General features: G+C 38.6%; 1 protein-coding gene across 1 annotated transcript in view; it reads left to right on the forward strand.

The window, feature by feature from the left end:
• The first annotated feature begins 15,877 nt into the window (after positions 1 to 15,877).
• The window catches only part of LOC310942721 (insulin receptor-like), a 72,368-nt gene continuing 64,250 nt past the window's right edge, over positions 15,878 to 23,995 (forward strand). Inside the window, exon 1 of the mRNA XM_083908146.1 lies at positions 15,878 to 16,317. Coding sequence (XP_083764272.1) covers positions 16,218 to 16,317 — 100 coding nt within the window. The 5' untranslated portion in view covers positions 15,878 to 16,217. The remainder of the gene's footprint in view (positions 16,318 to 23,995) is intronic.

A 23,995-nucleotide genomic window follows, 5' to 3' on the forward strand; every position in this document is an offset into this window, starting at 1 on the left:
CGTAACCTGTATGAAGACCCAGGTCTGAAAAGGCTCTGTAAATCTTTACACTATCGCTCCCATCGGAGCTGTGACTCACTTTTATTCCTTTTTTTTTGCTTAATGTCCTTCGTGTCACTCAGTTTTCTGACATTTATCACCAACAGGTTTGAGTTTTGCAGAGAGATGCTTTTATTTGAAAAGCCTCTGGACCATTTAGGAGCTAAAGCTCTGGAAGTCTCTTCTCAGCAGTCAGTGGTGAGTGACACTTGACTGTTAATGCAGGGAGTTTGAATTACTATCATTGGATTCAACAAGTTATCAGTGATGTCGCTGCAGGGTTGTGATGTAATGTGGATGACGGCATCAGATTGGCGTAAACAGAATAATGGTGTCGTGTAATCTCTCTCTCAAAGTCTCAACTTTAGACGTCAAGCACCTCATTTAACAGGCTACAGATTGTCCACATGGGGGAGCTCTTTGATCACTGTACAGTATCTGCATGAACCTGCAGGGCTGAAAGCATCAGCAGAATCTTTTCAGACTAGTAGATGAAAGTGATGGGCGCCCCCTACAGGCTGGGGAAAGAACAGAAGCTTCAATATTTACAGATGAAAAACAGCTGCAGAATCTTCAGTTATTGATTTATCAGAGTTTTGATGTTGAAAAGGTCACATTTAATTTCACGCATGACTTATATTATTTATTCATACGAACTGTGCTCCTACACAGTTTAACTGAACCTAATTACCAAAACATGACGACACTTTGTTAATTGTTATTAGAGAATGATACAGTGTCGGTAGTTATGTTGGTCATTATCTGCAGCTGTAAACTACTGCTGTTGCTTTTCTCCTCACAGGTTGAACATGCAGACACTGTGTCCCTTTTTCTTTTCTTTTTTTCCTTTTCCCAATGACTGTTAAAGACCGTTTTAAATGATTCCAGTCGCCCTTTTAAACCTTTAATTAAATAAAAAAATATGTCAAGTGCATTTAAACAACCAAATTACAACAGATACTGTTTAGTAACTGACGGTGGATTTCAACATCCTTTCAGTCATGTTTTGTGCCAATTTCGGTTGCTTTTTCATATGCTGTGTGAGTGGTGTGGATATTGTTTTTTCTTTTTGACTTAATGTCTCTGGCTCAAGATTTAAGTTTTAATGCTCTTCTTTTTATATGCTTTTTTAAACTTCTTTTTTAGGATTTTTTTTTTTTTCAACATCATTGGATGGTAGATTATCCAACATCCCTCAGTGTTTTCAGTCTGTCGTCATTCGATGTCAAGCATTTCTCCGTGGTTACATTTTTCTTTTGAGTTCAAAGTCACTGAATGTTGAAAAGCAGGCTGTAGATGTCGACCACACCTCACCCTCAACGTTTTGACTGGCCTTGCACATAGTTTAAATTAAATCAGAGGCGGTGTTACGTATGTGAGAGATGTTATTGTTGATTTAATCTTTCATTTATCATCTATTGGACCAAGACGATAAATCCAGATCCCTCATAAATTGTCAAGATTCTGCACCAGCCCAATGTACACTCACGTACAGCTTACACGCAGACGACTGTAAATGTACAAAAAAAATCATGTGTACGTAAAGTAAATGTACATATTTATCAAGAAGATGGCCGCCACTTGGTCTAATTGGTTGTATGGTGCAGTTCTAATTATTATTCAGTATATTTCTCAAGACTTACCTGCTAGCCACTCCTGGTTTTAGTACGATCATGTGGTTTGTGGCCTGACACCCCCCCCCCCTCTGTGTGCCTAAATTTAGCCAAGACATGAGTATGGCAACATAAGTAAATGGTGGTTATTATGTAAATATGGGAAACTAATGACAAACTATTTATTAAAGGTTTATTGTACAATGATATGTTTGTGTTTGCCTTTGTGGAAGTTAGTGTTGGGTAAAAGCTGAGTGTGTCACAAAGTTTAGTCTGAAAAAACTTTTCTTTTTAGTTTCAAACTCTAAGTAAACAGGTTGTTTGTTTAGTAACATTAAGAGTTCTGTTTTTGCTCTAGTCCTTTTACTCGACCTACACACTGTAAACATTTGATTCAGTGGTTATTATTACACAAACCTAAGCTCATTTACTTTCTGAGGTTTGAGCCGTTCTTTATTAAAACCACATGGGGGCATCTGTCCAGGGTATCTGCAGCTTTTTAAGTCTTAAATCACTGGTTTCAGCGATTTTTCTTTTTGAGAGAACTCAAAAAAAAAAAAGCTTCTACTGTATGAATGTCATTTTTACACAAGTTTTCTTTAACCTACCAGACACTATGGACATGATCGATTAGTGTAACTGGTTAACCAGACATTCATCAATTTTCTGTCATGTCATCATGAACTACTGTGATTATACATCACAGTAGTTCGTATATCGTTCATAACGATGTGACCCATTCATTATTCATCATGGCCTACAGCAGAATATGCACTTGGACCGACAACCTGTTGTATTTCTAGTGTAGTTAATCCATTTAGTGCAGTTCCTGTTCATTTATATTACTCATTATTAATATTTCAGTGTTTGAAGCACAGTCCAACAGCCATGTGACTAATGAACAGAATACAGGCCACGTGGTAGATTGGGGACCAGCACTGTTGCAGGTCACAGGTTTGAATCCCAGTTGTGTTTTTCTTGTTGAGTTAAATTGTGTGAATGTGAGAGTGCTGACCCTGTGGTGGACCGGTCACCTGTCCAGCATGTCCCCTGCTTTATATCAGCTGGGATTGGCTCCAGTTCCCACACGACCGCAAATGGAATACATATTTGTGCTACGCTCTGTGTGTGTATCTCTTTGCATTTCTTATCTAATCAATGCCAAAGTGGACACTGCACACACTGGTGACCTCAGTGAGTCACCTGCCAGGTTTTTACATCTGACCAACAAACCATTGCTAATTTATGTAATTAACAGTTATACATACTTCCCTTGAATTTACAGGTGGGTATATCAATAATAGCTATACCAATAATGTATTGATCCTCATTATGCAGCTTCTGATGCAATAATAAATAATGGAAACAGCCCACGACCAAGAGGAAAGGAAATGGGTTTGTAACTGAAGGATCGCTGGTTCAGATCCACCTGGGATTGTTTAAGTGCTGGGGTGCCCCTGAGCAAGGCACCCAATACCCACTGCTCTTGCACCTTACCTTGTGTGTTCACTACTAATGTGTAAAAAGAATGGATTATATGCAGTAGTCAAATAATTGCTGTGTGTGTGCAAAAATAACTGTAGTATATGGTGTGTTTTTGGTTTAATTCAGAAACTAAATCATGCAAATGTAGTGGATTGTGGGATAACGTTGATATTGTAGCTACTGTAAGTCACTCTTGTAGTTTTTATGTCAAAAACTTTGTATCATCATGTAGTAAAACATTATTTTTAAGTATAATAATGTTATCTGCTGGAGGGAAGCTTTCCAAAATAAGTGCTGCTACTCCCTGTAGGTGAGATCACTGGATTTCCACATCACTTTTACACATGCACTTGAGAGATTAGTCAATATCTACACAAACAGTTAGGACTTAAAGTATCAGCCACTCTCTATAATATGAGATTTCCTTCTACATTTAAGGTATAATCTCTGAGCGAGTCTGAGCAGTCCTGTGTTTCCATCGCTCTCCGTCTCTGCAGAAATATGATGACATTCGCAAAAGTGTCCAAGTGGAGCAGCAGGTGTTATGAGGTCTTAACCTGGGGATAGAAGAGATAATAAGACTTATCCATAATCCATGGCCATTGTTTTCTCACAGACGTGCTCACCGTGCTCAGCACTGTGCTGAGCCCCAGTGAAACTGTTCAAAAATGTGCCTCACTCCTGTTTTGTTTCCCACTGTGATTTTACTTTCATCTCTACAGGATCACTTGTGAACACACGCTTGATTTTCTTTTTTCCTGTAAAACACTAAAAAAAAGGGGCCTCCAGTGATTGTAATTACACAATACATCAACAAACAGCAGGTTCTAGCTTTCCAGGAAATTAGAGGCACACAGTAGGATTAGTGGCTTTCTGGCAGCAGAGGCATTAGAGCAGATTTTAACTTCACTGAGTGCTTTAGAGATCACTTTCAAGACATAAGGCTGTGCGTGAGGGCCCCTCTGGTGTTTCTCTGAGGTTTTATTAGTGCTGCTGGTGTTGAGGATGGAAGAGCATGAGAGTGGGAGAATGTCTATATTGCACATATTTGCATATATAACTGGCCTCCTGGACTTGGCTGGAGGCAGAGCTGGCCCAAGGCATAGATATCGAAATAGTGTTAAGTTATTTGGTTTTATTTTGGAGTTGAAGATTTCCTCATTTAGTGCAAATTTGCAAATCTATTTTAAAGGTTTTTAAAACCAAAGTCATTAAACTAGTTTACTTGTTTAATTCAAGTTGAGTATCAGCACACATTACTCACCTAATAGCCCAGTTAGACTCGGTACGATTGGGGACTCATTGGGGGTTGCAACATTCAGCTGGTCCGAGTTTGCTTTCACACTTTTTCACTTTGGTGAAACGAACCGAACCCTTTGAATAACATATTCCCCTCCTCGCCTGAGGCAGCGCTGCATCAAGAGTTAGTGAAGGAGAAGACGAGACAACAAGAACAAGAATGCGGGACAACTTCTGTTTCCTTCACATCAGAGCAAAGAGGTTTACCCACAATGCTTTCTGCATTTGGTTCACTCGAAGCGAACTGAGACCTACGTTTTAAGGTGGTTTTGCATTCTAATACGAGATGTAAAGGGGGCCATAGTGCTTCACTTTGCAACAAAAGTATAAATTAATATGAGACTATTTTGTTTGATTTTTACTGCCTTTAAAAAAAACCTAAACTGACTGGTTTGGTGTAAATAACACACCTTTTTTGTGTGTTTGTTTCTTTTCTACTTCTGAATGGATTGAGTGTTGTGATGTGTGTGTGTGTGTGTGTGTGTGTGTGTGTGTGTGTGTGTGTGTGTGTGTGTGTGTGTGTGTGTGTGTGTGTGTGTGTGTGTGTGTGTGTGTGTGTGTGTGTGTGTGTGTGTGTGTGTGTCAGCGCGGGGACCTCCATTGGGGACCTGCCACTGTCCTGTTTGCTGATTGGTTGCTGCTATGATGACATCTTCCTTTTAATCTGGACTTGGGGGAAATCACTCAGCTTCCACCTGACCCAACCAGCCACATTTATTTTTTTCCTTATTCTAAAATTCTGTTCAAATCTTAGGACTTTGTAGGAATGTGTAGCCAGTTATTTTTGACTCAGTTTTCCCCTGTTTATGTTTAATCATGGATTTGTTGTACTTTGATTTTGTGAATTGACAGGTAAGACATGTGTATTTTCTAGTTTTTATGTTATGCTTTGGCCTCCCCTAGACGGGGCATAACAAAGACTATAATTAATGCAATTTATGGTGTTACTTTTGTAATAACAGTTAAGCAAACTCTGAGGTGGTGGGAGTGGGGGTCCCAAATGAAATTCTGCTTAATGCCCCTTCAAGGCTTTTTGGCTGGAGGCCACAATACGAGTTTTATAAATGTCCATTAACCTCAGACAGCCAGAGCATCCATCAACGTCTGCCTCCAAAGTGAAGTATTGTCTTTGCAAACACTGGAAATGGCACCAGGAAGAACTCCGTCTTTGGAGGAGCACACCTCCAGCCCCACAGACGCAGGGGAAGTGGGTCCAGTGGTGGATGTCCCACTCAGCCCAGATACACGGCAGCATCTTTTCCTGCAGCATGCTGGCGTCGAGGAAGAGCCCTCGGGATCAATCACGCGTGAACCTCATTGTTCTTGCAGTCAAACAGGTCTGTGTGAACCTTGCTTTGTCACTAACCTCTGCCACAATTCCTGCTTTCCCATATGCTATATGCAGACGCACCAGTGTTCCCTCATATGACTTCCTGGCTCATATGATTGACGAACTCAGTGGTAGGTGTTGGCCTCCGGACTCTTTAACGCACAACATCCCTGGACACAAAAATCTGAATTTATTGCCAAGGGCACCACAAAATATGATTGGTTCTGAACTCTTGATAGGTACCTTTGAGAAATCTCTCCCACGCCTCTTTGGGAGTTAGATGGCAAAAATAACCTTGGTCACAGTGTGTTTATAATAGCAGAGTGAGTCAGCCTTATCTCACTGAACCCTGACCCTGTTCTTTTTTGCTGTTAAATTCAAACCGTATATATCTATATGTTGGAATAAGGTAAAGGTTGCATGGCAACGTGTGGATATTGTGAAGGCAGCTGCTGCATGACAGATGTCTGAGCACTGGAGAAGCAGAAAGTGCAACTTCAGTCTCTTATATAAGAGTTCTATTATTTCTGCCTTCAGTAAAGTTATCATTTACAACTGATTTCTGTCTTTACTGAGAGAAACTAGCCCACCTGTGCTGTGACTGACAGCTACTGTAACAATGTTGTCTATCACAATATTATCAGCAGATTTGAAATGAAAGTCTTGTTGCCGTGGTTCTCAAACTTTTTATACCAAGTAACACCTGAGAAAATATTGAGCTGTCAAAGTAACATCATTATCACCGACGTTAAACTGCAGATTTTCTCTCCCATCATCCTCCTCTTCCTCACATAACACTGCTGGTGAAATTATATTAAGATGGTGTGAGAGTGACTCTAATCATTATTGTTCCATTTATTTAACATTTTTTGTTATGTTTAATTTTCTACACACTCTGGACAAGTACCATCAGAATGAAGAAAATGAATATCTACATCTGCTGCATCTGGAGTATGTAAAATAGTATGTTCATTTCAGGACAGAAAGGACTAAATGATGATGTTCCAAACACTTTAGATACATTTCAACTAGAATTAGAATTCTGAAGGCTTCATGTTTGTCATCGATTTGGGGTAATAATGACTTCAAACCAGGGGAAGCAGATATGGGATTTAACCTCTGGGAGGATAATGGTTTGAGTAAAATGCAAGATTTATACTCAACAAGGTATTTTTCACAGGTCAAACATTCAAGGCCTTCTCATGGTTTCAGTCGTACCTAACTGATCGTAGGTTCTCCGTTGCTTTAGGTGAGTTCTCCTCAGCCACGGCCCCTCTTACTTCCGAGGTCCCCCAGGTTACATATTCGGCCCTGTACTTTTTTTTTTATTATATACTGCCACTGGGGTCCATTTTTAAGAAACAAAATTGCCTTTCACTACTCTGCAGATGATATACATATCTACTTGCCTTTGAAACCACATTGTAATGATTATGCTGAGGCTCTGCTTGATTGTCTCAGAGATGTCAAATCTTGGATGAACAAGAACCTCTTAAATTTCAATGATGACGAGACAGAAACCATTATTTTGGACATAACGCTCCTCACTGTCCCTCTGGTCTCCTTGGTCCGAGGTCATAGCTAGTCTTTTCCTAACTCCTCTGTTGAACACCTTGGTGTGGCCCTCAATAATGCTTTTAAATTTGATAAACAAGTGAATTCTGTGATTGATTTTTTTTAAATATATATATATTTATCAATTTAGAGTTTTAGTGAAGGTCAAAAGCTACCTGCACCTTAGCGATCTAGAGAGTTGTCTGTTGCTTTTGCAGCAAGAAAACCCAGATTCACGACCTGGTCAGAACAAACTGCCTTTCTGCATGGAATTTGCATGTTCTCCCCATCAAAATCAATACTGTGCAGTACCCTATACTACAATCTACCATTTCCATTATATTTTAAAACAGCTTCCAGTGTCTCACTTTATTTAACCTGAGATTTTCATGCTGTGCTTTTTTTTTTTCCAGCTTCATAGAGTCAAAGCTTTAGGAATAATTTCCCTGGGGAGACCAGGCTAAAGTTTTTTTATTACAGTTATGAAGTTGTTTAATTAAAGCTGCATGATATTTAGTATTTCTTATTTGCTCCAAATTAAATGTATGCACAAAGTCAGCAGGCCTGTCACTAACTTGTAATTATGAGAAGAGTGTTTTAGCCTCATTTAACATATTACTAAGATTCTAATTGTTGAGATTATGGCACTACAGTTTTATGATTTAGTGAACAGTAGCAAGTAACTTTAAATGAATAACACCATTACCAACCCAATGGATGCTAACTGCCTAGCTTTATACAGCAGAAAATGTGTTGCATCTTTTGTTTGTTCAGTGAATAAGTTCATGGTTGATAACCTACTATTGTGTACTGTACACACTGAAGCATCTACCACACTTTATAAACTTTATAAACTGCTTACTTTTGTATTTTTTTTGTTTCCCTACATTTTTTTTTACATATGGCCCAAATCCTATTCCATATATTTATCACAGATGCATTTATATTTATTTAAAACATTCATGTTGTCATGTCCTGTCGTTTTACTTTGTCTTTCCTCCTGGAAACGACTTAATAATGAGCTGTTGAATAGCAGTCTTTTTTTTTACGCCAGTGCCAAATTCATGGTCATTTCCTGGAGAAGGGTGTTTGCTTATTGTTCGGCCTTCAGGTCTGAATTCCCAACAACATAGCTTGTGAAAGCAACACTTTTTAACAACCGACATGTAAATATCGGATGTTGACGCTTCCTTGAAGGCACCGCATAGGAAGAGATCCTCATGCAAGCGGTGAGACCATAAAAGAAAACTACAATTCACTTTGACAGGAAACTGGATCTGTTGGTGAGACTGCAGACTGTGATGAATGGAGGACTCCACAACTCCACTTCTCCCCTTCCCAAGTACAGAACTATGGAGGCCTTCGTATATCAGAAAGTTCTTCTTCCACACTGTCTGGATTGTCTGCTCAGGCTATTGCAGAAACAAGGCAGCACAAGGTGTAAATAGTATAAATGTTTATTGTAAGGTTACAAAAAAACAATGTTTCATTTCAAGGTGATTTCACACTCACTCAAACATTCAGTATCTTCAAATTCTGCCAATTAACCATCCTGAATGTTACACACTGGACCTTTATGTTATTGATAAAAAAAACTAAGTATGTTTATGTTTGTGCATGTGTACATGTAACGGGACAGGGAGAAATACTAATACAGTACACCAGCTGTCTCTTATCGGTGATTGACTCAACCAGCAGCTGCACTGACCGCCATTCCACCTTTCACTAGGATCAACAGACAGTCAGGCACTGAAACACTTTTAACAGTTTGATCTGACCCCTGACTTCAGCAGAGGTCGGGAACAGGGGATTGTCAGGAGGATTAGAGGTCAGGATACAAACAACAACCTGAGGTCATGCAACAGGCTTTGCAATTAGCATTCAGATCATGTGCTTATGACTCATTTGTTGTTTTGTTCAGCTGAGCCTCAAAAACACATCAATATAGTTGTGGTGCGTCAGAGTGATCCTAATCGGAGAGGAACGACAAAGCAGAGATTTAGTGAAATTAGAAGGAATCAGAACTATATACCTGTCTGTTTGTCTGTCATACTGATGATATTTATTTTGTGTGGGTGATGAATTAAACTGTGTATTTGTGTAAAGTATATTTCCTCATGAATTGGAAGTGGAACTGCAGTCGCTCCAGTCAGTCACTGTCTATGGGCTGTAATCCCATTATGGATCCTTACTCCCACAGATTTAACCTGCAGTGTGAGATATGCTTAAGATATAGAGTTCACCGCGCAACATCTTTGCTCGATAAGGCAAGATGTTGGTGCAGTGCATGATATCTTTTTTGCCACTGGTGACCATTCTTTCTCTCTTGTCAGCCTGCAAGTGATGCTTGTTGAAAGGTATTGGCGAACATTTCTATTGACTGGGTTGCTTCTGTTTTCCTTCCACCATTGCAGATGTGTTGTTGTTCCCCCACTCCCCTTGATGGTAAATCACTTTCATTACCAAGTGCTGTTCTCGTGTTACATGGTTCTCTGAAGATGTCACTTCCCCCAGAATCAATGCCTGCATACAGCGATTGCCGAACACAAATCGAAGGCCACGTTCACACCTGGCATTAACATCCATCATCAGTGATCCAATCACTTGTGGAAGCCGCCAAGTACAAGTGTTCACACCTTGTATTATAACCCGTTCAGGACGCATCTTGCGGGGCACACACACAGTCAGATCTTAGTCAGACTAAGACAATAATTTGGTTTTCTTAATGTCACATAAACACGTTACTCCATTAGTTAAAATCCAGCTCGTCTTTGTTAGACTAGCATACCTGGATAATAGGATTCATAGTCCAATTTCTCCTGCATGTATTCGCTTAGTCAGACTGGAGTTGGATTTAGCGCATGCACCAAAATGTCTCCAGTCTTTGACCCGGAAGTAGAAGGAGACATACTGTATACTTATATAGGTGCTGGAAATCATATGGCAGCAGCGTCTTTCTTCAGACAACAGAGCAACCAAATGCTCCATCCAATTGGTATCGTCATTAACATGTACAGCAGATACGAGACACACAGAACCACAGCACCATCCATCTCACTGTCCATCTGTCCAGCCGTTCGCTGTTTTCTTTTCTGTGACGTAAAGGTCAACAGGAAACTGATTCAATACACACCATGCAGGCGGAGTCAGACGTACACGGCCAATAAATCAATTTTCTCCTCTGCATGTATACTCGGGCTTAGACTACACAGCCTTCACTCAATTAAACTGAGTCTGATGTCATGCCTGTTCACAAGAACATCACATTATATTTGTAATGACTCTGACTGTGTGTGTGACATTGTGTGAGTCCCTGAGTGACAAAGAGAAAGAGAGAGGAATTAAAAAATGTGATCAAAGTGCTTCTGAAAAATACCGCTGAGGAGGCGGTTTCTAATCCATCCTGAGGATAGTTCAATTTTGTTGTTGTGATCATACCCAAGGACAGAATGTGGGTCAGATAAGTGTTAGCATCACTCCCAAACCAGCATGTCCATGTGGGCCCTATAAGGGTTCTATTCAGGCTGATTTTTTTTTCTTTCAGCTTTTCCCTCTCCAGGGGTCTCCACAGTGGATGATGTGGAGACCCCTCTGATGTGGAGACCCCTCTGCCAAATCAAATTTGATTGATGATTTTGATGATCATGTTACAGTTTGGCACTAGGAGCAGTGCTTGGAGTACACTGAGTGTGGCCCCTGTGTGGCTGGGGTCAATTTAATGTAATCAAAGTTCATTTAGAGTGTCCAATTAGGATTGGGCACCTTACTAGCCAACATAGGCTATTGAGTTGACTGTGGTTTCCATGGTGGCCCCTCCTGTGATTTCCCACATCAAGCCCATGCCCACCTAGTCACTTTTCCAGCCTACATGGGTACTAAGTGGGCATGGGTTTGAAGTGGGTAAACTTTTCGGGTCCCATGTGGTTTCAGTAACATGAGAAGCCCATGCGGGCAAACACAGGTGGGACCACAGACAAACCCATTTGGCACTGCCAAGGTTATAATACTGTAGTTTTTGATGCAACATTCAAAAAAGTTAAAGTATTGTGTCAAAAAAAACAACAACAAAAGATGCCATTTTAAAAATGTATTAGGACAAATGAACAACCATCACTGAATCAAATACAAGAAATTAACCTGAAGTCATACGGCTGAGGTTGGATGTAGTTTGTGTGCCAGGTAGAAATCAAATAGCCAACAGACTAAAGACACATAAACTGAACAACATAAATAATAATAAATAATATACATAACAGTGCACCCTCATGAAACACATCACATTGCTTGTGATGGATCAATCTGAGAAAAAACATCAGCAAAATAAAAAAAAAAACAAAAAAAAAAAACCCTGATGATTCACTTAGATGAACCAGCTCAACCCATATAACCATATAACAAATGTTTAAGTTGTAGCCTCATGTCCCATATGAGAGAATGATGATGCTGTCACACATACAACCTTACAAAATTGCTGGCAGAGAAAAAATAATACAAATTCATATCACATTTTTATTTGTATTTCGGTTAAGGAAAATGTTTTAATTTTTATATATAACTTATTTCATTAGTTTTCAATAACTCTAATATACTTGCTTGGCACACATATTGTCAGCCCAAATATAATCCTTATGTGGCCCAGACAGGTGGTATGTCCGGGTCAGGGTGGACTTTGACACAAGGTCTGAACACGGCCAAAAGCAGAGGATATGTCACATAAAATTGATTACTAACAGTGGAACAGTTGCGTCAGAAATCCCGTGAGAGCAGCTTTTAAAAAAAAAATATTATTCCAGTAAGATCTATTTTAGTACAATACACAACAGGACACGATGACCCTGCACCAAAACAAACTGCTGCATTCATGGAGGATGTAAACAGGTAGTGAATTAGCAGCTGCGACAGAAATGGCATTGTGGCTCTAACATGTCGGGAAGAACAAACTGTGACACTGTATTTTCATCCTCTCAGAGCTCAGCTGTTAGTGTGCTTTTCCGCTCATCTGTCACAGTGTGAGAAGAACACTGCACCATCAAAAGCCCAATCAACTTTTATTTTTAAAACAGTGGTTGAATCAATCAATGACTTTATTTCCCCCTGCATCTTATTAAAATAACCACAAATCTTCCTTTTCAAAGAGAAGCAGCAGGAGCCGCTCACTCTCCTCTCTTTACAGTGATGAAAGGGGCTTTTTTATTTAAAAAAGAAAAAAAAGATTGGGTTATTTTACTATTTTCCTCAACATGTGCGCTTGAATTAAAGGTAACAACCATATTATTTAAATTAAAAGCGTCAAAATCCTCCTTGTTGGACATATGCCTGTTTTTACTCACTCTCTTTCTCTTGGTGCATGAACTTCAACTACTTTACATATCAATTAAAAACAGTTACTCAAAGATCCAAGATGCCACGATAAATGTCCCCTTTAACACCAAAATGCAATGCATTTAAAGAGAAAATGCTAAACCCTACACCGTGTGCCTTGCGGCAACACATCTGTCACTAAATCAATGACCAGCCTCGTTACTCTAACAGAATTAGGTGAGAAGCAGTGCCGTTGAAGGGCCTCGTCATGTGACCCTATACCTCCTGTCATTTTAAACAATGTAATTACATTAAATACTGTATGCGGGGTTTTTGGCACTTGTTTTGCCTTTTTGGTACTTTATTGTTTATATTTCACTAATCACTTTTCTTTTTTCTTTTTTCTCAAAGCATGTGTCATTTGTGCTTCTGTTGTAGAGGAAAAAGTACAGAAACATTTACAACAGTCAGAGTGTATAAGCGAGTACACACTGACAACTGGGACAGTCTACGTTTTGATTTCCAGGGAAGCACAGAACTGGTTTTTAAGATGTGTTGTTTTTTAAAAAACTGAAAATACAATGAATGTCTGGACTTCCCATTCTCTATTCTGCCTCCAGAACTCTCACTGCTCTGAGTTCTACAGACTAAGGACAAACCAAAGAACAGAAACTGAAAAAAGTGCACACTCCCCTTCATTGTTATTTGGCTTTGTTGATGGCCAAATGTTCAGTATGTGCATACAGAGAAAAAGCTGCATGGATTCCAAATCTGATATACAAATCTGAACTGCCAGATCGTCTTATTATTATTGGGTGAGGCAAAGTGATGTAAAATATAAACAAAAAGGAAGACATGTTTGAAAAGATATGGGAACTGTTTTATCTGTTGACGAGGAGGAGGAATGAGGAGTCAATATTAATAGGAACAGGATTAATTAGTTCAAATACCCAGAATTATAATAGATCATTAGATTATGTACAACGTGTTTTATAGCCGAGAAGTTGACATGTGTGGTGTGTATGAGTATTTTTTTTTGTTTTGTTTTGTAATTTGGTTGTGTTTTGTACCACAGCAGGTGTCTTTGTTATTTAGTCACAGATTTACATATTTGAATTGTGTGTATCTACAGGTGTATGTGTATGTAAGAAAATGTCAACAGATATATTGTTTAAAAGATCTGAGTCTAAGTAGCATATGTAAACCCAGTCTACACTTACCGGCCAGTTCTTTAGATCAACCACTTGTTAATGCAAATATCCATCCACTGCAACTCAGTGCTTTTAGGCATGTTGCCATCGTCAAGATGCTAAAATTCAAACTGAGCACCGTATAGCAGAACATGATGGTTGTTGGTGCCAGGAGGAATATTTCACAAACTGCCGATTTACTGGGATTTCCACGTTCAACCATCCCTAGGATTTACAGAGAAAGATCGGATGAGAGTTCTGAAGAGAACGGCCACACTGGTTTAAGTGCATACAAAAGCAAAAGTAACTAAAATACCCACTTGTCATCTTTATTGGACATTTAAATGGCTGTTGAGTGACACATGCTCAAGTGACACGTCCGATTTGAAAAGTGTAATTGACGATCTGATTTTAACATGATCTGAATCACATAATAATCGGATAATGTGAAAATCGTCTTGGTCACCATTATCTGTTTTCTTTAATTGAAACCTTATTTAATTATTGGTGGTCTGTACAATGCCGTCTTATTATTTATCCAGATATTCTAGGTTTATATTAATTTAACCTGTGTTTCACTGTTACCAAGGTATAAGTGGCTGCTTTGGGCCCCCAGAAGTGTGTGAAAAAAAAAAAAACCTTGATATATATGTGTGTGTGTGCATGTGTGTATGTATGTATATATATATGTGTATATATATATGTATATAAAAATAGGGTTGAGCTTAAGATAAATTTACTTTTATTTTGGAGTTGAAGATATGCTCATTTAGTGCACATTAGTACATCTATTCTAAGGTTTAAAATCCAAAGTCATTAAACTGGTTTACTTGTTTAATTCAAGCTCAGTATCATCACACTTACACACATGCAAATAAATAAGAGGCTACTTTTGTGATTTTACTGCCCTCTCGGTGTAAATAACACAAATATAATAATGCAATATAGTGTTACAGGTGGTGGGCCCCCCCAAATCAAATTCAGTTTAGGGCCCCATAAAAGCTTGGGCCGGGCCTGCCATGAATCGATTCAAACTCTTTGAAAAAGCAGTCATGTTTGCTGTGTTTCACTGTGACCCGTGAATAAACTGCCTTGACTTAACAGTGCGAATGACTGGTGGGAGTTAAGTGCATTATTTTTCACCACCTGACAGTTGGATCAGTTTGTTGTGTAATCCAATGAGCTCCAGTCCGTATTTCCCCTGAAGCCCATCTGGCTCACTGGCAGGGTTTGTTTACTGGCGGAGAGGCTGGGAAGAAGGGGATCCTGCAGGAGCTGCTGGGACACTGTACAATCTACCTCTGCCTGTGGAAGAAGAAAAGGAAAATAATATATATATATAATAATAAGATTAATAAATAGACAACTTTATCGCATCCATTTCTCGGGTTCCTGCTTGGTCGTCATGCCAGACAGCTGAGCAGAGCGGGATCGCAACTTGGAACATTTTATTTTATTTTTTTAAATTAATGTAATATCTATTATTATTATTATTATATCAGAAAAACGATACATGAAAACAGATCGGCTGCTGAGCCACGACGGAGCCTGTGTGTAAGCTTTCGCAGAAATCTCAGTTCGTGCTACTCGACACTGAAAAAGAAAACACCGTATTTCACTCGTGGGACAGAGCAGACAGTCAGCGTAAGTGTTCTGTGCTCGCTGGAGGACTTCAGAGAGGATTTTACATTTCTGCGAAAGACACGCTAACGTTTTACGCCACGCATGCCACAGCCTGCAAAATCAGCAACCAGCGACTCCTTTTTTAAAAAGCATCTGAATTAAGTGTCTTCTTTTTGTTTCCAGTGATATCTGCAGATGCAACTTTTGTGTTAGTTTTTTTTAGACCGTGCATCTCCGCTGACGTGGGAATTATCCCTTGTTTTTTTTTGTTTTGTTTTTCAATGTTAAGACAACTGGTGTGAAGAGCAGCGCAAACTTCTCCTGTGGCCTGGACTGGAGTAAAGGATCCAGGCTAGGCTAAGCTACGCTAGGCTAGACGCAGCTAGCCCAGCAGCTAGCAGCGACGTGTGGTTCTCCTCGAGTCTTTTTTTGCTATTTTTGACGCGGTCATATTAAAGTGGGACATATAAAGAAATACGTGTATGCAAAGGCACAAAGGAGAGCAGCAGTGTGTCGCGCTGTTGTGTGTTTTGACGGTGCTTTTCCATGAGGTGGCTAACTTATGCAGCAGTAATCGCAGCAGCAGCAGCGTTAGCTTGTGTTTGAGTGAACACGTTGGACTCAATCCTCCGCCCATCTTCCGGGATGTCTTTCGTTTATTTTTGTTTACCTGTTGGCCCACGCCGCAAAACAAAACCAGTCTCCTGAAGGCATTTTTCCTCCATTTTGAACTGTGGCGGCTGCCTTTGCCAAGTATCACTATTTGATCTGGACTGGAGTTGAATGCTGTGTTACACAGTGTCAGTGATGTGTCTCCGGACTTTGTGTTTTGTTTTGACCGCTGCCTGCTTCATGATGAGCTGTCATCAAGCGACTGCAGAGAGTAAGTAGAACACATGATTTCTTTCGCTTTATCTTTGCTAATATGAGCTGTGTTTCTGTGGTGAAATACTCTGGTTTGCACACATGGACTGCTTTTTAAAGTCATACACAGAAATGTTGAAGCGCACGAACGGAGCCATTCATGCTTACAAACAAAATCATATTGCACTGAAATGTAAATAAATAAGCTATCGATACTGGCAGCAATTTCACATTCATGTAAGTTTTGGCTTTTTTTTTTTTTGCTCAGAAACGAGATCAAATGCTACTCATTCATTCATTCATACGAACTTTAACTCAAAGCATAATATGCTCCTTTATACGTTTATTGGATAAAGTTTTGTTTCGTGTTTTTTTTTTCATTACTAAAATAATCAAAAAGTAATGATGCATAATTTGTTATTATTAAACTCCTATATTGTAGAGTGCGCTATTAAATAAATAAATAATGATTACCTGATAACCAGAACAGGCTTTCCTGATTTAAACAAAAGCCACATTAATTGAACTCTAATGCAGGTGAATACTGAGCTCTAAAATATTAGAACAACACATAAAGTAAATGGCAATAAAACAATAAATCTTATTGACATTGCAATTGAAAACACATGTTTAATGTTCTACAGCAATTAAAAAGTGTACTTGAAATATGTTACATGTATAAACAGTTATAATAATATTAACTATATGGGAACAATTCATCTGTTATTTTTCAGTAGCATTCATTTTTTGATGCTGCTACCTGTTAGTACTTAATCACGACACATTCAACACAACTTCAACTAAGTACGCAGTGACTTGATATTAGATTTTTAAAGACATTGTGTTTCAAATAAAATCACAGTGACTGCTTTCAATGTTACTGTTTAGGCCTAATTATACATATTCTTGTTTTGTGTTAAGATAATTGGAAATTGAATTGGTCCCAACACGTGTATATTTTGCATGGACTGGCATTTAAGAAGAAATGAGTTTGACAGTAAATGCCGACACGGCACACAGAGAATGCAAACCTGTACTGCTCATTTCCCCACATCACTACCAACATTTAATACTTTCTTACTTGGGCCATAAATCACATTCCCAGAAAACATTTTGAGTTCCCCAGCTCACAAATAGAAAGACAAGCAGACAAACATGGCCCAAAATATTACATCTGTGTCAGAGGCAATAAAAAAAAAAAAATTAACCGCTGAAAAACACTTAAAAGTTGGTGAGCAGTGCAGACACTCTATTTTGCCATGTTCTCAAACAGATGTCTTTTTGTAAGTGATGATTATTTGAGGCACGTAGGCAGAAAGTTGTAGACAGCCACTGAAGGGACAAAGGTTAACACTTATCGGCCTTTTGAGTCTGCAGGAACTGTAAACAAAATGTTTTGTCCCAAATAAATAAGCAGTCTGAGAATTCATATGAATTAATTGGACACGCCGGGGGACTGGAAAAGCCTTGATTTATAGTTGTGGTCAGTGCATGAATGGAACAATGAGTCCCGTTTAAAGCTCCTGACAAATCCCATTTATATTCACAGCCCACAAACCCGGATGATAACAATGAATGAACACGTTTGTAATCACCTGGAGACATTTATGCATTTCTCAAACACCGCAGTGACGGCACATGCTCACACTGTTGGAATCTTTTATTTTAAGCAAATATTGATTATACTTATGAGGAAATGTGTAACCAAACTGTGAGGCAACTTGCTTGTTTAACCTGCTGTTCAGTAGGTGTCTGTTTTTTTGATAAAACGGAAACAACAGAGGTCAGTCCGGTGAACAAGAATCCACCCATAGCACCTAGCATTTATCAGGAAATGTTGTAGTTTAAGATGCATTACGATTAATAGGAGTGATGTGTTTTGAAAACAGTTTTATTTACACCTTCCACTTCGCCACCATCTTTTTGAGAATTACTCTATACTCCCAAAACGGTTATACCTGTTAATTTAAGCAAGATACTTTTAATTATTGAAATAATGGTTTTCAATAGGTTTGTAACTTTTGTTTTCATTATTTTTACTTGCATCATTTTGGATTTATCATGCAAAAGACAACAGCGTTGCGCCACAATACTCTGCTGCAGCAAGTGATGTGATTAAATATCACGCGTTTGACCAACGATATAGTTAATTTTCCCCAGAAAATGTAAATATTAATTTTAATTACAATTTTAATAGAAGGCAAATTGTGACATATGAGAATCTTGAATCATGTCATTTTGAGCAGTTTGATTGATAATTTGTTTTGAGTCATTGAATTTGTCCATAAAACAAAGTGCATTCAGCTACTTTCCTTTAGTTCTGGAGCACAGTGGCAAAGTACATTAAGCATAAACTTTATTAAGCTTAAACACTGTAAAAAATGTTAATCCATAAATTCTCCTGTGTTTTTTGAGGGAAGAAGACATTAATTATCCTTACTAATCTCGACACAAACACCTAGAGGTGTACATAACAAACTGTGCTACGTATTTCATCGACAGGAGCCCCTCCATTTATTTTCACTATTGGGGAGTATTTACTGTTTACATCCACTGTATTTACACACCCCACATGTTTTGCCCTGGGTATAGCTTTAAAAAAATGATACAGCAACAGTACATGGTGGCAGAAGTTTGATTTTTAAGAGGAAAATAATCACCTATCATCAGATTTTAGTGAAGGACAAATGGAGCGATGTCAGTAAACCAGTCAGAACAAGAACTTTGAAACATAAATCAAAAGCAAGTTGTGTAATTGCACTGCCGTGGCCGCTTCCCCTTCCCCACACACTCCCCGCCTGCTCTCAGATTTGAGTTTGAACCACAGAAGGGAAGAGTGGAACCTGGGCCTCACACTGGCTGATTTCATAAGCTGGACTGACAAATGTTGAAGTCAGGAAATCTTCTGAGCAACTCACTGGTTGCTGTCCAAGTCAGCTGAATGAGGGAAAACACTTATTAATGAAAGCATTTATTTGGTCGCAGTGATAATAATATTTCTAATCACTGATTGGCCATTAATTCACAGCAGTGTTGGAACTAAATCATCCATATAACTGCACGTGTCCTGTTATTTTTTGTTGTTATTTTATACGTATTGTAAATTCAGCCCCAGTGTGGGCCTCATTTCATGCTTCCGTTTTTCCAGGAGAATATCACATAACTGTCAGTTGTAGTTAGTTGTAAAACAACACCCAGTGCTGTTTTGAAGGCTTCTCCCTACTCTTCAAAGAATGATGGTGTATTTTGCTTTTAGTTTATAGTAGACTTTATAATTCTTCATGCTTTTATCGTATGCTCATTATGTTTGATTTGTAAACCTCTTTAAATACTTCCAGAGATCGACTGATCATCAGATACAGAGTTAGGCCCATGTTGAATTATCAGAAACATATTTTTTTTTAAATCAAATTAAACTAAATTAATGTAATAATTGTGCTTTGGCTTTAATACAGCTACCAACACACATTTTTTATGTGTGTTGGTAGCTGTACCCACAGCAGTGTCTGATTGATTACACTTTATAGTCAATAGCCCGTCAACACTGCTGTGCCTGCTGTGTACATCCTTTGAAGATGGAAAAACATCTATCTTTCCATATGATCTTATTCTGTTTATTGCACACTGCGAAATGACCCTTCATTGCAATATTTTTTTATTACCGTTTGGAAAGTGCTTTGTTCGTCCACATGGCAACAGAAGCATGCAGGAAAAGTGCATGAAGGCAACACAAACAAAGATGGAAGACGGTAAATGTGACGCAGATGACATGGAAGGACAGGAGAATAACACTGATTAGCCAAAACAAAAAGAGGGTGTGGTGGTTAGTATCACCACCTGACAGCAAGAATATCTCTGGTTTTAATCAGGGTTCAAATAAGGATATTTCTGTGATGTGACTGAATGTTCTTCCTGAGTAGTCCAACTTCCTTCCACAGTCCAAAGATATGCTGATTGGAGGTTAAGTTGGTTGGAGGCCCTAAATGTACTATAGGTGTGAATGTGAGTGTAAATGTTTGTCTCTGTAAATTGTAAAAAATGTAAATGACTGAACAAGGCACAAGTCTGTCACATGAACACACAGACCAGAAAACTTTGCCATCTGTGCCACAACAGACTCTGATACCTCTCACCTCGATGACAGGATGATGTCAGTTAATGTGGTGAGAGTCTACACATAGAGCAAAACTACAGTCGAGGGATCAAAACACACCCCTCACTCTGTTTACGCACCACATGACTGAAGGAAATCACAAAAGGTGGAGGAGACAACAGCTCATATTGCAACGTATTAGAACTAATATAGCACTTGTCCTACAACTAGCTCATTGCCATCAGATTTACTCATGTGGAATGAGCATGGTTGCGATGCAAAAATACTACCAATAACCAGCTGTGGTAGCAACAGTGTGGAGTGCCATAGCTGAAACCATAGCAGGACATCAAATGAATTTGTAACAAGAAGAGGAGTCGTGTCTGTTGTCTGGAGGTTTTTGTCTGATGCGGAACCATTTACTGCAAATGTTGCTGAGCTGTTGCCGGAGGTGGCAACGCGAGAGTGTCTGTGAGATTACAATTCATGCGCAGGTGATGCAGGGGTGAAACAAACCACAGAGCAGAACGACCACTGCCAATAGGGATGCTGTTAATTGCTTTTTAAGAAAATAAAAAATAGTGTGACAGATGCTTCAGTGGTGTGTAAGTGCACAACGTTCCCAGGTGACAACCACACCTAAAGCAAAACATTCCAGTGTGAGACAGTTTAAACAATTGATGATTACATATTCACTTAGTTGGCAGTTCATCAGGTTCATCTAGGAAAAACTTATGCAAACTTATTTCCAAATATGGAAAATCCTGTAGTACACCTAAGGTGTAAGTGATTATATATATTTTTAATTTGGCTGTATTGCATACTCTTAGCATACATCAGTAGATGTAAATGAACTGTGCAAACTTCCCCGTTTAAATCCACCATGGAAGCTGTCCATAGCCTTAATGCAGCAGCAGTTAATGTTAGAGGTTGTTACTGTAAATCTTGATGGATTTTGATTTTATTTCAAGTATCAGTCCTGAAAATAACACCGTTCAACACCTCTAGTTTATGGTTGTTTTATTGCCACTGTCTTGAATGCTGTCCTATTTGTCCTTCTGCACTGTGAGCTCAGAGGCAACAGTTGGTGTTTTGGAAGAAGTTTTATTCAGATATATTTGGCTTTATTGAGGCCGTATTTATATCATCCTGCATTGTCATTCAAACTGATGCTGTTTTTCCCCCGCCTCACTGAAGATGAGGAAGTACATTGTCATAATATGTTATATATGTATGTGTATATGCATATGTATATGTATATGTATATGTATGTATGTATGTATATATATATATATATATATGTATGTATATATATATATGTATATATATATGTATATATATATATGTATATATATATATGTATATATATATATATATATATATATGTATATATATATGTATATATATATTAAGGGTGTCAAATTATCGTGTTATTTGCGATTAATGAATTACAGTCATAATTCACGCGTTATGTTTTTTAATCACGTTAAGCTCTTTACACACACAGCGACAAATACGCCATAACACCATATCTAACTTTAGTAAACATACCCACAGAAAAGTCAGAAACTCGGCTTAAAGCTAATATAACCCATTCTTAAGTTCAAGAAACCCAGTTAAAACACAGATGGATCAAACCAGCAAGAGCAAAAAAAAAAAAAAAAAATCTGTTACAGCGCACACATTGAAAAGCGGCACCGGAGCGGCAGCATGATTATGTAAACAAAAAAAAACGTTTCAAGAAATACAAGCAGAAATATTGTCTTACCTTTGCTGTTTATCAAAACAAGTCAATTCCACCGGAACAAATCAACTTCTGATGAAGAACTACACTTCCCTGCATGCTTTGGGGACAAATCCGTCTAATTGATCATTACAGAGCGACATTAGATCGTTCTGATTAGAGAAGGGTGAATGTCCGCACAAATGTGTCATACGTGCTAACTAACAGCACTGTGATTGATGGGTCTGATTTATTTATTTTTTTATTATCTGAAGCAGAGAAAAAGCAAGTTCTGTGTTGTATTGCTCAGAAATTCTTACTGCTTACTGTTTTTTCATGTTTACTTACAGCACATTATATGGACCTGATTTTTATTTGTGTTTTCTAATGATTTAGAGTTTGACAATAACAGCAGAATGTAAATGGCTTTGTCAAAATAATAAATTACTTTATAAAGCCACCTTTTTTGTGATGTATCAATCTTTTGATCTGCCACAATAATGTAGTAATGAATTTAAATGAAAATACCTCAAGTTGAAGGCTTTTCTCAGCATTTTTTTGGTAAGAAAAATTATATACCACCACACCAGAGACACAATTAGTTTACTACCACGTTGGTTCACCTCAGGTTGTGGGCTGAGGTCTCGGGTAGTTTTGTTGTCGGACTATAGTGTATTATTGTCATGAGTGAGTCAAACAACATGAAACCATTGGCAGCACCAGAGCAACTTTCTATTTAACCACCTTGGTTTGTTTTCCCTGACAAGAAAAGTAATTGCAAGGTGATGGACCTGTCACCTCCGAACCACCTCTGCACAACTTCACTCCTCAAACACTTCCACTGCTGTCTCAAGTACCAAAGTCATGAGTGTGTTTGACACTAACACAATGGAGGGATTTTTGCACTTGTCACCCTCAACAATGGTCGTGTAATCCTGGTTGACAGGTTTGCATTTTAAAGTTATACATAGCTTGAAAATAATCAGACACACCTGTACACTGACTTTGGCCACACAGGTGCCTGACAAGAAAGCCTTGTTGTGACACATCTTTACCCTTGACACCGTGGCCCTGTTAAAAAAGAAATGTGCTTCTTGTTTTGCTCTCACAAGTTTCAGGTAATGATTACCCCAGAGCAACATTGTTTTGAATACCCACATAAACCACTTAAAGGTTTTTAACAATAGCCTCTTTCACACCAAAACTATTATTTGAAGCTGCTAGAAAAAATGAGATTGACACCTTCCATATTATTAGTGGTCTGTAGTGTTTTTTTTGTCAACCATGCGTGAATTGTGAAGTTGCATAGGGCGATAGGCGGGGTACACCCTGGACAGTTTGCCAGTCCATCGCAGGGCCACACACACAACTACCCACTCACACTACCGTTAATTTAGAGTGACCAGTTTATCTAATGTTTTTGGACTGTGGGAGGAAGCCAGAGAAGCTACACGGAGAACATGCCCTTGTTCCAACTGAGGTTCGAAGTTGTTCTAACCGGGGCTCGAACCCAGGTCTTCTTGCTGCAAAGGCAAGAGCACTAACCACTACACCAACCGTGGGTCCGAAGAAAAAAATCAATAATTTAGAATCTAAATGATGTGTCAAACTCATGGCCCCTCCAATTGACCCAATCCTGTGTGTAATGAGGATGGGTTAAATCCAGAGGTGAAATTCCCTTTCACTAATTGGTGTGTTTGTGTGCAAAAATAACTAATTCTAAATTCTAATTAATATCGAGATATTATATTTAAGAAAAAAAAAATAGTTTTACCACGTTCCTACTGGTGACAAACCTGTTTTAATCCAGGATTAAATGTTTGTAACTTCTGGGAATGGGGTAATAGAAGTCTGATCTCTCATTCTGATGCAGTTTCACAT

This window comes from Microchirus variegatus (genome assembly GCF_963457635.1).
Source record: "Microchirus variegatus genome assembly, chromosome: 21".
Classification (NCBI taxonomy): Eukaryota; Metazoa; Chordata; class Actinopteri; order Pleuronectiformes; family Soleidae; genus Microchirus; species Microchirus variegatus.